Genomic DNA, 14721 nt, shown 5'->3' with positions numbered 1-14721 from the left:
CACACAAATAAAACAATTTTCCAGCAGTGTGTCAAACTGGAAAGAAAAACAACCTTTGCAATTTAACATTCAACAGAAAAATTTACAACTACATTACATATGAAACTGTGAGCATGTGAAAACAACTTTTTCTACACATCAGATAAACCTCGGAGTTCTGACATTTAAACCAAACTATTAGTTGCCTGAAAATAAACTTATTTTAACACAGTATGAATCTTTGAATATATATTTACATTCATCAATACCTGGCAGTACCAAAATGCCAGTAAATTTCCCTGTAACAGAGAGAGATATAAATAGTATCACCTGTTAATGTCTAGAATCTCTCACAAATGAACTGAAGCTTAATCTGGGCCACCTAAGGCCAAATTCTTAATATTGTCTAAAGCCAGGCTTCTAAATACAGAGAGAGGGGTTTTTTTAATTAAAAGTCACGCCCATTGGCAAGAAATCTGTATAACCGACATCTATGCAGAATAAATTTTAAAAAGTCTTATTTAAACTTGTGCTTATTAATACATGAAATAAAGATACGACCTTTATATCTGCAACATAAATATAGAGTTGGCAAAGCAGCTTCAAGTATAACAACTGAAGCTCCCTCTAATAAGAGGAATTGCTTTTCTGTAGCTTTGTTCTTCCAGTGATTTTAATACAAGATAAATTGTTCATGGAAGGGTAGGGAGGAAGATGATGGCAGCATATTCTTTCTTCTTCTTAAAAAAAAAAAAAAAAAGACAGACCTATTTCTGCAATTACATTTCTAGATCAAATCCTTTCATCTGTGCATGTATAGAGACAATGACACGTGAGCAGTTAGTGGTCAGCATAGATCAGAGCTGCAGTTATGGTTTAAAAAGCAATGTTGTGAATACACCTATATGAATATGCAACTAGTGGTACTGAGAAGTCACTAAGCACTGTATTATACTCCCCAGTATTTTATTTTGGGGTTTGTATGCATGAACTACGGTTTCATATTTTTGTATGAACTCAGCCTTCAGTGATGAACAGACCTCAAACTGCAAACAGCATCTATGAAAACATTATTGTAGCAGTACCAGCTAGATTTAAAAAGGTGGCAGTGAGAGGAGTTATAAAATCTTAAAAATCACTACCTTCAAATTTTTATTTTCCTTTTCACACACATTTTTGAAGCAAAGTTTTATGCAGATCTCTGTCCTAGTCTTTCAAATAGTTTCAGGAATACACATTTTATTTGACAGACAGCTCAGCTGCTGCAAGCACCTATGAGCAACTTCTTCAAACTTTAGGAAAATTATGTGTCATAATTTATTTTTCCTTTTATCACGCTCAAAATTACTTTAAGCTCAGTTGCTTCTCTAGTAAGTCAATATAGTTCTACCAAAAGCATTTCTTAACTGGGCTAAACATAATGACTATATTCTGCAGAAATTTTTCCTGAATATTGATCCTTGCCATGATACCTAACCAATTCTTATCAGAGTGTACTGGATAAAAGTTGAACTGTGAACATTTACCAGAAAACAAAAGTAAAAAGTATTTGTTTTAAAATCCACAATGCATACAAGTCTGTTTAGATGAGATGCTACCAAAAAAAAAAAAAAAGTTACTATTTATTCTCTCAATCACATTTCAATCATATTCCCTCTTGTTCCTTTTTCCAAGCTCTGTGTAAGTCCCTCCTTGCACAGAAGCCCTTCTACGCTTCTGAGCATTCTGGTAACCAGTTCTCTAATTTTTCTGTACTGGTTGTGAAATCCAGGGACAACAACTGCACAAATGCGAAGCAGATGTGTACAGCAGCACAGTGATACTTTCTGTTTCATTCTGCACTCCTGTCATAACTGTTCCTAATACTCTATTTGATATCTGCCCACTGTGGAGCATCATGCTGCTGCTTTCACAGTCATTCTTGCATTTTCATTTCTCTTATCCTTGAATAGACTTTTCCCCACTTTATAATGTTTAATATTTTTCTCAAGATGTCATTAAATAAATGCAGGAAGTATTATAACATGGAAAACATTTCATTGTTGATGTTTTATATACTTCAAAACATCTTATGTTTTAATTATATAGCATGTGCACATAGTGGAAGTCCATTTCAGATTAAAGATCTAAAAATCTTCAAGATGAGGTAGAAAATAAAACTGTTAAGATACACTACACAAGGGAAGATATAAGTACTTAGCAACAGCCAAAGCTGTAAGGATAATCGAGCAAAACAGAAATATCCAGTATTTGAAATGTCTAAAATTATTTTATGTGTTCCCTTTTCTCCAAAATTCTATAAATAAATAAAAACAAAATCCCACCTAATGAAAGTGTCATACAACCTGCTTGAGACACAAAACTGATTGATCAATTTATTAACCTGCTTCTAACTGTGCCCTGCAAAAGAGATACCTGTCAAAATCTTCCATATTGGTGAAGTGGAGGCACAGTGTATACGTTATCAAAGAGTTCTTTAACTGAAATAGTAGCACATCTTCAGAATTTTGTATCATTTTGAGTACTTATTTTTAAACTGTTAACTACAGTCTACTGCTATAGTTGAAAAACAGAATATTTCCCTGATAAAAGAAACCAAATGAGGTATGAAATAATCATAGTAATACACAATATTAAAGTAATGATCTTTATAAGACAATCAAGCAGACAGATATTATTGTTTCTTAAAACAACATCTCCATTTTCTTTTATTTGCAGGTAGTTTTCCAGTTTTTCAAGTTGGTAAAGGTCCTTATTACACACAGCCTTGCACTTCATATTTTTCATCCTACCATTTTCCTGTCTCTTCTGGGATTACATTCAACTTAATTTGTTCTTCTCCAAAAATATTAAGTAAGACAGAAGCATTTTTAAATATTTAATTAAGTTGGCACTGGAACAAAGAAAGGTTTCCGAGAGAAATACAGTTCTGATGAAAAACATTTCGATGTAAAAGAGAACATTAGTCATGGAAAAGCATTTTGAGTCCAGCTGGGCTCACGGCACAAAAAGATGAATCTGTATGTGCCTCTGTAACAGCTCAGCTATGGCAGGATAATCAAAGCCAGTTGCTAAAGATTTCAAAGTTAGAGCATAGTTCCTATAGCCTGCCAAAGTATCTACCAGTGGCAGAAAGCAGCCCTCCCACTGAGCCAGTGGTGATTAAGTGTTTGCATTTGGAAGTTATAGCTAATGCAATTCGTCGAAGAAAAAAAATGTGCAGCTTTATGATATGCAACTCTAAGCTAATTTTGTTTTAATTACTTCTAAAATTCCAAATGAATATCCAAGCAGATGATTTACATGCTAACAATTTTTCCCAGAGTTCCCCATCACTAACGCATGATACCCTACTCAACCGCAACAGATGAAATCCACATCTTGCGGAAATCAGAAAGAATTTCAGTACTGATTTTTAGAAGAACGATTAATGTCACTGCAATCAGCCTCTTCTCCAAAGGAAAGGATATTCTATTCTAAATTAGACTCCCATAACAACTAGACTCATCAACATCCCATAACAACTACACTCATTCAAAATAAATTCTGTACTTTCAGAAGTTTTTTAGCCCTCTCCTGCCACCTTAATTGAAAAACAACAACAACCACCACCACCACTCCTAAGAAATAAGTATTGCAGGACATTCAGATTTGCATTCCATAGCACCTGCGCCAACATCTTTATCTAGTAATTAAGTTTACAGAATTGACCTCGGTTATGAGAGAAGCAGTGATACAATCTAAGCTGAAACTCTGAGTAAAATAAATTATTTGAAACATCTGATCCCTACCAGTTTTGAATAATACAGATCCCCAGTCTCACCAACAAATATTTCACCTCTCTTTAGAGAATATGTGTGATACTTAATAAATAAGGTAATTCCTGCATATTTCTTTCACTCCATTAGTAAATTAAATGTGTTCCACTTTTGACCAGTTTTACACAGGACAACAGTCTTTCAGGGCTGATAGCCAGTTTATTTCCTCAGTTAGTTGCTGTGGTCAATTAAAGAAGCAATTGAAAATCTTGTCATTAAACACTTGAAATTAAAACAAACAATGTGTGGACAACCAGAACTGCCACTGCCTTTGTCTTGCATGTGGTATTCATCCTGACATATCACAAAACAAGACCTTTTTTTAGCAAACGCATAATTCAGTTTATTTCTTCAGACCCTTTCTGGGTAGGTATCAGTTGCCTTTCATCAGGTTCCAAAAGACATTCAGTACAAAAAATCATGCTATTGCTCTGTGACTCACCCACACCCATTTTCTGATATCAGAACTCATGCTTCAAGAATAATAAGTTTTTTAAAAAGCAAATTCATTAAAATTTCCAGCATATAACAATATTAGGTTACATTGACTGTGATAGCCAAGGTTGTTTTAAAAAGACCATGAACAGCAATGAACTTCAAATAAGTACTTGTATAAAATTTAAAATGTCATTTTTCATGCCTTCTGACAGGAAGTTCTCTAAACTCAACATAGCCACTAATTTTCCAGCTACTGCTTCATGGGTTTTTGAAAAAGCAACTGTTGAAGGAATCTGAAAACAAAATGTATTGAGAATGAACTCACGTAACCAAATTCAAAACTTGACCTATTGTTATTGCTATGTATGCACTGAAGAGTGATTTTACCTACCGAAACAAAAATAACCATAACCAAGAACACAGAACTAAAGGCTAGACCTGGTACGAAGCCTCCACAGTAAGCAGCCAAGTTTCTAAAAGCTGAGACAATTATTTTCTCTCCCACTTACCATAAAATTAAAAATAGCAGCTGAAATTCTATGTAAATATAAACAAGCCTGGTTGTGTCACAGTGCCAGACACCGCACAAATCAAATCAGGCTTCTTAAAGAACATAACACTGACTTGCCCTAAGTCTGGATCTCAATGAAATTACGGCAACCACTGGACATCCTGTCCTCTGCTGAGAGAAGCAGCTCTGGACACACAGAGAGGTGGGAATAAAGGCACCTATGGGATTTTGGAGTCAACTCGCACCTGGAAGTTAAGACACTTGTGGAATTAGCTGCAGAATGGGAGCTTTTGGTTTTGTTGTTTGTTTCGTTGGGGGGGAGGGGGGAGGGCTAATAATTTTGCATTTATGCAATTAGAGTCCTAAATCCAGTTATAAATAACTAAAGCCCCCTACTTACTTCAACTGGTATTTATTCTGTTCAGCTCTTTCTCTAAGTTTCTAAAACTACCTTTACATAGTCCTATTGTTTGGTAGCTCTCATTAAAATTACTCGTATGTTTAAGTTTAACTGAACAAAACAAAAAAATGACAAATGGAATCCTGTAGGTGCTTCCCAGAACTACAATGTCTGAAAGCCTTTTATAGGCTGCAAGACAAAGTTCTTCAGAGAGCAACTGCTTTTCACTAATGAAGGGCAATTTATGGAGACTCTCTCTTTTTGGTTGTTAAGATTAATATTTACTTGAAAAGAGAACGCATTACTCTTCAATAAGCATATATATAAACGCAAGTTACTATTCAAATACTTCTGACCTTTTACCTGAAAAGGAAGCTACAACCACTTGGACAAACGTTTGCAAACAGAGTGTTCACTGTGATAGGCAGTTACGCTGACTTCAAGCTGATGTTTCACAGCAGTGGACAAAAGATCCAGCAATCATTGGAAACTCAGTCCGTGAACCTTAAGTTACTGGGTTATAACTTCATTTGTGTGATTACCCGCTAGAGGGAGTAACTATTTCACATATTAAAGCCCAGTTAGTAGAATAAATTATCAACATCGAAATGTGACTCATCTGGAACTGTCAGAGCAATAGAAAGTGCTACTATAGGTAAAACAAAACCTGAAGTTCAGAAACAAGTCAATACAAAAAAATGACATTAAAGTACTCTCTAAGGAAAAAAAAAAAAAAAAAAAAAGGAGAAAAACCCTACAGTTATTTTAGGCATTCAAAGAGATGTTTCTCATCCACTGCTAACTGAAAACATAGCTTTGCCAACATAGACTCTTACAGAGCCTCTGTCTATAAACTGTAAATTCTACAGAAGTAAACAAGTTTTGTGCAAATTAGTGCAAAATAGGAGTTGTGGTATTTTATGTTGTATTTTCCCCATTATATCAGGAGCAATATTACTGAGGCATGGCATAAACTGGAGTCTTCTACGTACAAAATTCAAACAATAGTTTCTCAAGGCAGAGACCCCAAAGGTTCTTAATACTGCTGACAAGGACAAAAGACAAAGGCCAAAATAAACAAGCAACATACAATTTCATTTTATTATCTACAGTTTTTAACATTGCTTACTAGTAATTTCAGATCATAAATTAAGAGGCATTTTTGGAACCCTGAGGTAAGAAGAAGCTTAATTCTAATTCCTGAAGATGAATTATCATGGAAAATGTGTTATTGTGCTGACAGAACCACTGAGGCCCTCACACAGTTAAAAACATCCAAGTTACCAATTCCTGCATATGAAACTTGTTGTTGGAAGTGTGGAATCAGCAAATATTAAAAACAGGACAGTCCTTGACTTATATACCACTCAAAATAGCAACTATTTCTCTGTATGATTTCTATAGCCAAAGATTTCACTTCATTCTTTTAACACATATATTTTGAGAACAAACAGATGATAACTGAAAAAAAATGCAAAAAATACAAATACAGAGGCATGCTGTATTTTCAATTACATCAGATCTCAATACACACTTCAAACAAGAGACCTACAACATAAGCTGTGTTCTGTAATATATATACCTGATAAATCTGGCTTGGAGATTTTGAGCAAGAGCTGGGAATGACAGAAAAATCCCCATCAGATAACAGTAAATGAAGTTTCATGTCTATCTCAGTGAGGTGATGAAATTCCATTGGTTCAGGTGTGTACCCTTCCCCTGGTGCTAGCCAGGCAGATACATCCTCCTATTGAAAGATACAGAAAATAATTAATTCTTACTCCCAAAGGAAACAGACTCTAAAGGCAGTTACACATCAAATGTATTTATTTTTCAAATAACCATACTTAAGAATAAAATGTAAGTTTTCATCCATCTTAGTATGCAGTTGAAATCTGCCAATATTCATGTACCAAACATACTCAAAAGCAGATATGGACAGAACAATTGGAGACATTCTTTTTTCATTTTTAAGTATAACCAAGCAGTAACTCAAATGGACTTAAAAATATATATTTCATTTGATTTTTAGAAAGCACATGCATCTACATGCATTTTTAAAATGTAATAGCAAAAGAGGTGTTGTGTTAACCTAAACAGACTTCTGCTATTATTTTACTTATTCCCATAAAAGTCAAAAGCTTGTGTCATCACTGACTAGCCACTCAGAGCCCTGAAATAAAATTGCTTGAAGCCAGATGCTTCGCCTCCATGCCAGTCGGCCAAAGAGCAACCATCCAGCTCCCAGATTCCCCATCCACTTTCTGAAAGTTATAAGTCTGCCTTGATAAAGTTCTCCTTATGCCTAAGAAGCGCTTTGGACAGCTAACCCCGTTTCCTTACTGATGCATCTCACTTTATAGCCTCTTAACTAAGTTAGTCAAATCTTTACGAGTCTCATGCCATGCCATGCCAACCACAGCTCCCTGCCATCAATGCAAGCTCTTCACTTGATGCGGTTTCTGAATTTTATCAATATAGGAGTCCTAGCTCCTTTTTGAAGGGATAATTTCTTGACATGGTCTAACTTGCATAAAGATCGTGCTGTCCAGTGCTGCACAGTAAGTATCACTTCATGATGCCACTGACAGGAAAATCAATTTTAGGAGTGTTGTGCTCCTTGGCGAGATAGTGCAGAGGATAGAGACAAAGAAGAAAGTGTCTGGCAGACACAGATCTACCAGTCCTAAGACAGCAAACATAAAGAACATGCTGCAAGCTCACGTTTTCCACACTAATATTGAAATGGAAAAGCACAGCCCTCAAACTGCACTATAACTGTCCTCTTATTGTGGAGACGCCTTATTACAGCTTAAGTCCAAGGAAGTGTACAGAGAGTTGACCATATAGCAAACTTGACACAGCAAGATATTTTTTTTACTTTTAAAAAGAAAAATGCAAGTCAAGAGGCATAAAAGCGAGACTTTCTCAACTACACTTAACACTTCTTGTCAAATTCCCCAATGAACTCACATCTCAAAGCCTGGCAGCAAATGCAGAGAGACATCTCTTCTGGGATACACTCAATCACACCTGCACAGCAGCACATTAGAAGTCCAAGTAAAGTGGAACTTACTACACTACTCTCTATCATCCTCTGAAGGAAGTGTGAGCAACAGACTCCTGTGCAAGTCAAAGAAGGAAATACAATCAGCACCTATGTCTAAAGGGACAACCACTTTCCATACGAGTGAAAAGAGAGAAAGCCTGACCAAAACTAGACTTGGAATGGTTGATGCCATGGCAGAAACCACCTGTAGCCAAATCTCAAAATCACAGCAGGGTTGAGGTTGGAAGGGACCTCTGGAGATCATCTAGTCCAACCCACCTGCTAAAGCAGGTTCACCTAGAGCAGATCACACAGCAATGTGTCCTGGCGGGTTTTGAATGTTTCCAGAGAATGAGACTCCACAACCTCTCTGGGCAGCCTGTCCCAGTGCTTTGTCACCCTCAAAGTAAAGAAGTTTCTCCTCCTGTTTAGATGAACCTCCTATCTTTCAATCTGTGCCCGTTGCCTCTCGTCCTGTCATTCGGCACCACTGAAAGGAGTCTGGTCCCATCCACTTGACACCCGCCTTTAAGATATTTATAAGCATTGATGAGATTCCCTCTCAGCCTTCTCTTCTCCAGGCTGAACAGACCCAGCTCTCTCAGTCTCTCCTCATAAGAAAGATGCTCCAGACCCCTCATCATCTTCGTAGCCCTCTGCTGGACTCCCTCCAGTGATCCCTTGTCCCAGAACTGGACACAGTACCCCAGATGTGGCCTCATCAGAGCAGAGGAGGAGGAGAACCTCCCTCAACCTGCTGGTCACACTTTTCCTAATGCACCCCAAGTACTATTTGCCTTCTTAGCCACAAGGGCAAACTGCTGGCTCATGATCAACCTGTAGTCCACCAGAACTCCCAAATCCTTCTCTGCAGTGCTGCTTTCCATCAGGTCCACCCCTAACGTGTACTGGTGCCTGGGGTTATTCCTCCCCAGGTGCACGACCTTATACTTGCCTGCGTTGAACTTCATTAGGTTCTTCTCTGTCCAGTCCTCCAGCCTGCCCAGGTCTCACTAAATGACAGCACAGCCTTCTGCTGTATGAACCATTCCCCTGCAGTCTGGTACTACCGGCAAACTTGCTGAGGATGCACTCAGTCTCTTCATCCACATCATTGATGGACAGGGTGAACAAGATTGGATCCAGTACTGACCCCTGGGGAACCTCCCTAACTACAGGCCTCCAAATAGACTCTGCACCATTGATCGCAACCCTCTGAGCTCTGCCATCCAGCCAGTTCTCAATCCATCTTACTGTCCACTCATCCTACCTGCACTTCCTCTGAGGATGTTGTGAGAGACAGTGTCAAAAGCCTTGCTGAAGTCCAGGTAGACAATATCTGCTGCTCTCCCCTCATTGATCCAGCCAGTCATACAATCATAAAAGGTTATTGGGTTGGTTGAACATGATTTCCCCTTGGTGAATCCATGTTGACTCCTCCTGATAACCTTCTTTTTCTCCACATGCTTGGAGATGACATCCAGAATGAGTTGTTCCATCACCTTTTCAGGGATGGCCTGTAGTTTCCTCGGTCATCCCGCATGAGGGTAAGAGATGTAATATGACACTTGCAATATACCACCAAAGAAAACAAGGCATCCATAGGAAACCAATGGAACTGCTCTGGAGTGAGCAGCTGCCACCCTTCTAGAGCCCCAGTGTGTTATCACAGAAGCACTGGGAGAGACAAAGAGCACAGAGTTCTTTTCCTGATCTTGATTTACATGACTTTTTTCTATTGATAGCAGTAACATCTGACTAACCAATATAACTAAGTGCTGATACTACAGAGAGCTGCATATTATAAGTGAGTTTGTCCCATGTAACCCAAACCAATGAGCTCATATTCACAAACAGATGCAGGTTCTCCACAGTAACCTGGTAGTCCTGTCTCACCCTCAGGGAATCAGGTCTGCACAACCACCACTCACTGGGAATGACACTAGTAGATTCTATCTCTGTCCTGACAACAAAAAAACACCAGGTAGGATCTTAGGAGGGCAGGGCAGGTACGTAGGGGAGGACAAGAGTCTGTTGCTGGTTTCCTTTCTTTTTTCTAACAAAAGAGGGCCAGCACCTTGCCCTGAGAATTCAACATCTGTCTTGCAAGGGATTCATGTCCGCCACTCCCTTACAGGTTCCAGATTAGTCCTCTGGCTATTCAAGCAGCCACATCCACACCAGAGCAGGAAATACCAGCTTCCAATTACAATACCACTCCTATGAGGTCATCCCTGGTTCATCCCCATTACCCTAAAGCACACCAGTTGCAAATAGAAAAAAAAAAAAAGCCCCAAACACCTGTCATAAACTACGCCATACTAATTTTTTTTTTTTTTTAAGAGTAATTTCTTTTGTCAAATAAAATCAGTTCTTCTAATGCTTTCTCATGCAAGTATGATGACACAACTGGTAAGCCTGACCAGATATGACCTGACTCCAGAAGAGTAACTCAGAAATATCTCTACAAGCTTGCCAGCTTTGTGGAAGTGACCATCACAAGTGTCCAATGTGGTACTACACTTGTGCCATGCTAACCATCTCTAATGCAACATTGAAGAGCACAGTGCAAACACACAGAAAAGACTCCCCAGGAGTCAGTTAAGCTGGAACTGGGCTCATTAGCTGCAGAACAACACTTTCATAACTGCACAGTCAGTACTTATTACTGTGGAACATCTGAAACAAATTATACCCCTGCAGCTTTGACAATTAGATTAGCATTAATATGTACTTCTAAAATACTTTAAATACTCATAAAACCCTTTTTCTAAAAAGTGAGAAGTGCTGTTTGTATATTTGACATATTTAGTAGTGCGAGTCAAATGAAGTTATCTAATCCCCATTACATTATACAAAGGAATTCATACAGCATTGCCAGCTGTACCTTGATTGATAACCTCCAAGACATTTACTTTAGCCAATGTAGCTTCACCAGCTTTTAAAAAGACAGAATGAAATACAATGAAAGTGGTCATCAGCTGGACAGTTACCTGGGCCAGCTTGAAGCAGTCTAGATTACTCATTAGCTGATAATTTCCTCATGATCACTGTTACAAGGCAGCCACAGGAAATGCCTCACCCACAATATAATTGGAATGAGAGGAAGACTCCATTTCCAGACTAGACAGGTTTAAATAACTAAGTATTATCCTCTCTTTTATTCTATTTTGGCAGTAGATTTAGGAGCTGTTTTCTTTAAAGAGATTATCTAGTACAGACTAGACCACAAATTACCATTTCCAGTCTTGTTCATTGTATCAAAAATTGGTGAAAAAGTAAAAAAGGTGCACATTGCACCTGCACAATGCATTTGCATTAGCTATTCTGCATAAATGCCTCTAAATTTTGTGAAGTACACTAGCTTAAAATAAAAACCCAATAACTACATATTGTGCGAGACGACTTTTGCAATCATTAAAATAATAAATTCTTAAAAAAAAAAAAAAAAGAAAAAGGATTCTCTAGGCCAGAAGGCAATGATGTTTACTGACAGAAAGCTGTTTAAAACATCTTCCTATCTTTAAATGCTGATGTTTATCAAATGAAGGCCCTTCTCCTCAAATGGAAACATGGCCTTGATTAGGAAAGAACAGAAGAGACAGTGTTGTTAATCAAACACCAACCTTTCCAACAAGAAGAGATAAACAAAAGAGCAACAAAACAAAAATCACACAACGCTCTCCCTACAGTTTCTTCCTGTTCCAAGGCTGGATAAAGAATTGTTTTAGCTAAACATTTTGTCACCCTTATGTCAGATTATAAAGCCAAACCTGTTACAAGCATATCTAATAGAAGAACTTGAATCTTTTCTTAAATGCACAGACAAAAAATAAATTAAATAATGATCCAGTGAGCTTTAGCTTTGTTCTTCTAATATGCAAGAAATTAAAAGTACAATAAAAATCAGTTCTCCTAAGCAGCATATCAGCATTAGACCAAAGGGCCTTCCACTGCATTTTTTTAATGCTAAACTATGTCAGGGGAGTCAAACATCTCTGTGCAATATCATTAACTGATGAGTATTTTACACAGATAAATAAGTCAACCTGCAAGCTTGGTGTTCAGCCTTGGAAACAAAGCCAATTGGATTTGTCCAGCTTTTTTCTCATGTCTCAGTAGGTTGCTCATGGTAGGACTAAAACCAAATCAAATTCAGATTTACTGTAAAAATAAACCAAATACAACAGGACAGTACAAATTAAAGTTACCACACCTCAAGACTTTGCAATTCAATTCCATCTTCTGTATCTTTCAATAGTTCAATTAGCCTTTTCCTTTCTCCCTCAAGCATAACAATCTGGTTTCCTGAATCCTTTGCTAGCTGAAATATTTACAAAAAGAAAAAATAAACAAACTTTAGAACTCCATCACCTCAAACAGAACCCAACCAGTTTTTAAACTTTGTGAAATTTACATCCAAATCTTGCTTATTGCCAAATTACTGCTCTGACAGAAAAGTCTAGCAGCCTATATATAATAAATTGATAATCTTGTAACAGTCTTTGATACAGCAAGGGGAGGGGGACAGATGTCTTTCATTGAATGAAAAATCTTTATCACTATGTCTTCACAGGAAAAAAAAGGGGGGGGGGAGGGGAGGCATGAAAAATCAAGGCATCTGTTTCTGACAGAAAGCAGCCTTCTGTAAATAAGGGTCCCATGCAGGTTATACATGAACAACCTGCATACCAACTCCTTATCTATACCTAAAAACATCTTCCTTTAACCTAATGGTAAACACATTTAAAGAAAGTCTTAGGAAATATTTGCCCTCAAAACAAGCTACGTCCAGGCACAAACAGAACAATTCAGTTTCCGGTACTCTTTAGCAAGTATGTAGAAGCAGTTTCAATATAAGCGTTCAAGATGAGAACTATCTTATACAGTATCGTGCCATAAACAACACATTTAACAGCAAGATTTTTTAGTTTATGCCTAATTAGCTTTTAGTGTTCCTGATTAAAAAACAACTGTCTCCAGAAGTACTATTTTTTACTTACCATTTAAAAAAAATGTTAATAACGTTATGCTTTAATGCTTACCTCAATGTTCTTTTTAATTAAATCCTCGTTGCTTTTACTTTTGCTATGCATTTTTTCTGCTTGATTAAGGATTTCATTTGTTTCTAATTCCCTTGGATAATCTGAAGTTTGAAGAATAAAAGTGCTGAGTTATTATCATTCTTTTTCTGATTGAATGAGAGCTGTAGTAAGAACAACCTCATTTAAATCTTTAACAAACATATAAAGCAGATAAACAAACTTTGTATATGCTCTTTTCATTATTTGTATAAACTACATTGCTATATTTAAAGCATAACTATTGTCAAAATCTGATCTCATTTTTCAGTGTACATTATATGAAATCAATCAATGTTGCAAAGACTAAAATACTTCTGGATTTCTGACCTCAAAAATGTTAAACATGGTGGCTTTAAAAGCCACGGCATTCCTTCAAACCCTATCACTGTTTCAGTTTTACCATCAGTACAAAACCAGACAATAATTTTTTTTAAAAAAACCACAGAACTATTTGGAGACATATCAAGTACATTTTTTAAAATAAAACAGCTGAAGAACAGATGATATAGTTGATATTATTATAACACAGCTTATAAAACAAATTTTGTTTAAAAAATAAAACTTGCCATAGAGCTGTAAAGCTATTAAACAGTCACATGATATTCTGACAGTATCACACGTACATTTTTTCAACAATGGATTTCTATCCATCATACAAAAATGAGCACATATTCAGGTTTAAGATACTTTCACCAGTCCAAAAACAGCAGTTGCTTTATGAACAGCAAATATTTATCACATTAAATAACAAGCCTAAGCAAATACAAGCAACTTCTAAGTACCAAAAACTACTTCAAAAGTAGGCATGGTACTTTTTGCTTTTCTGGAAAGTAGAGATTCGAAAAATGCCTGGCCTCTGCCTACAAAAAACTCCAGTTTAACATGTGAGATGATAGAAGATAGCCTGTGCAAGTTTACATGGAAGTAAATATTTTTCTAAGTGAGTACCCTGAAAGCAAATTGCAAAAAGTATGAAACAAATTCCATACAGCCTTTTACACACTATGGAGGAAAAACTCTGCAGCATTCTTATCAATCAGACTTACCATCAAATTGCAAATAAACCTTAAAGGACTGAGGGGCTGGAAGAAGAAAACCCTGTCACTGTTCAAATGCACAACTGTTTACTGAAAGCATCCCAAACTATCTTTAACATTACCAGGTAGCATCTTGAATCTATGAAGGAACTGGGCCATATAAGAATTTCTGAATCAATATAAACATGACAAGTTGTATCCTGAAATGAGCAAAACACATCAAACACCAACATAACATGCAACATATACAAACCATTACTTTTAAGCTACATCATTCTCTATCTGCAGAATAAGCATTTTTGAGAGGGAGCTATCATACAGAACATCTGTGAACATGCAGGTAAAGGAACAGACATGGATCACTGAGACAAAGAATACACTGAATATTTCCATGGGTAAGTAAAA

The 14721-nt window shown here is 36.9% G+C and overlaps 1 protein-coding gene across 12 annotated transcripts in view; it reads right to left on the bottom strand.

The window, feature by feature from the left end:
* FSIP1 (fibrous sheath interacting protein 1) overlaps positions 1-14721 on the bottom strand; it is a 90376-nt gene that overhangs the window by 64068 nt on the left and 11587 nt on the right. For 11 of the 12 annotated variants that reach the window (XR_011739365.1, XR_011739366.1, XM_071809333.1 and 8 more), the window contains 3 exons: positions 13241-13341; positions 12412-12519; positions 6729-6893 (listed from right to left, as the gene is read on the bottom strand). Coding sequence is in view for 10 of the 12 variants with exons in the window: in XM_071809333.1 (XP_071665434.1) it covers positions 6729-6893; positions 12412-12519; positions 13241-13341 (374 nt within the window). In the remaining 2 variants the exon portion in view is untranslated. The remainder of the gene's footprint in view (positions 1-6728; positions 6894-12411; positions 12520-13240; positions 13342-14721) is intronic. The other variant, XM_071809326.1, reaches the window with a different exon arrangement.

Source organism: Patagioenas fasciata, chromosome 5 (assembly GCF_037038585.1).
Source record: "Patagioenas fasciata isolate bPatFas1 chromosome 5, bPatFas1.hap1, whole genome shotgun sequence".
In the NCBI taxonomy this organism is placed as follows: Eukaryota; Metazoa; Chordata; class Aves; order Columbiformes; family Columbidae; genus Patagioenas; species Patagioenas fasciata.
This window is presented reverse-complemented; position numbering and strand designations above follow the sequence as displayed.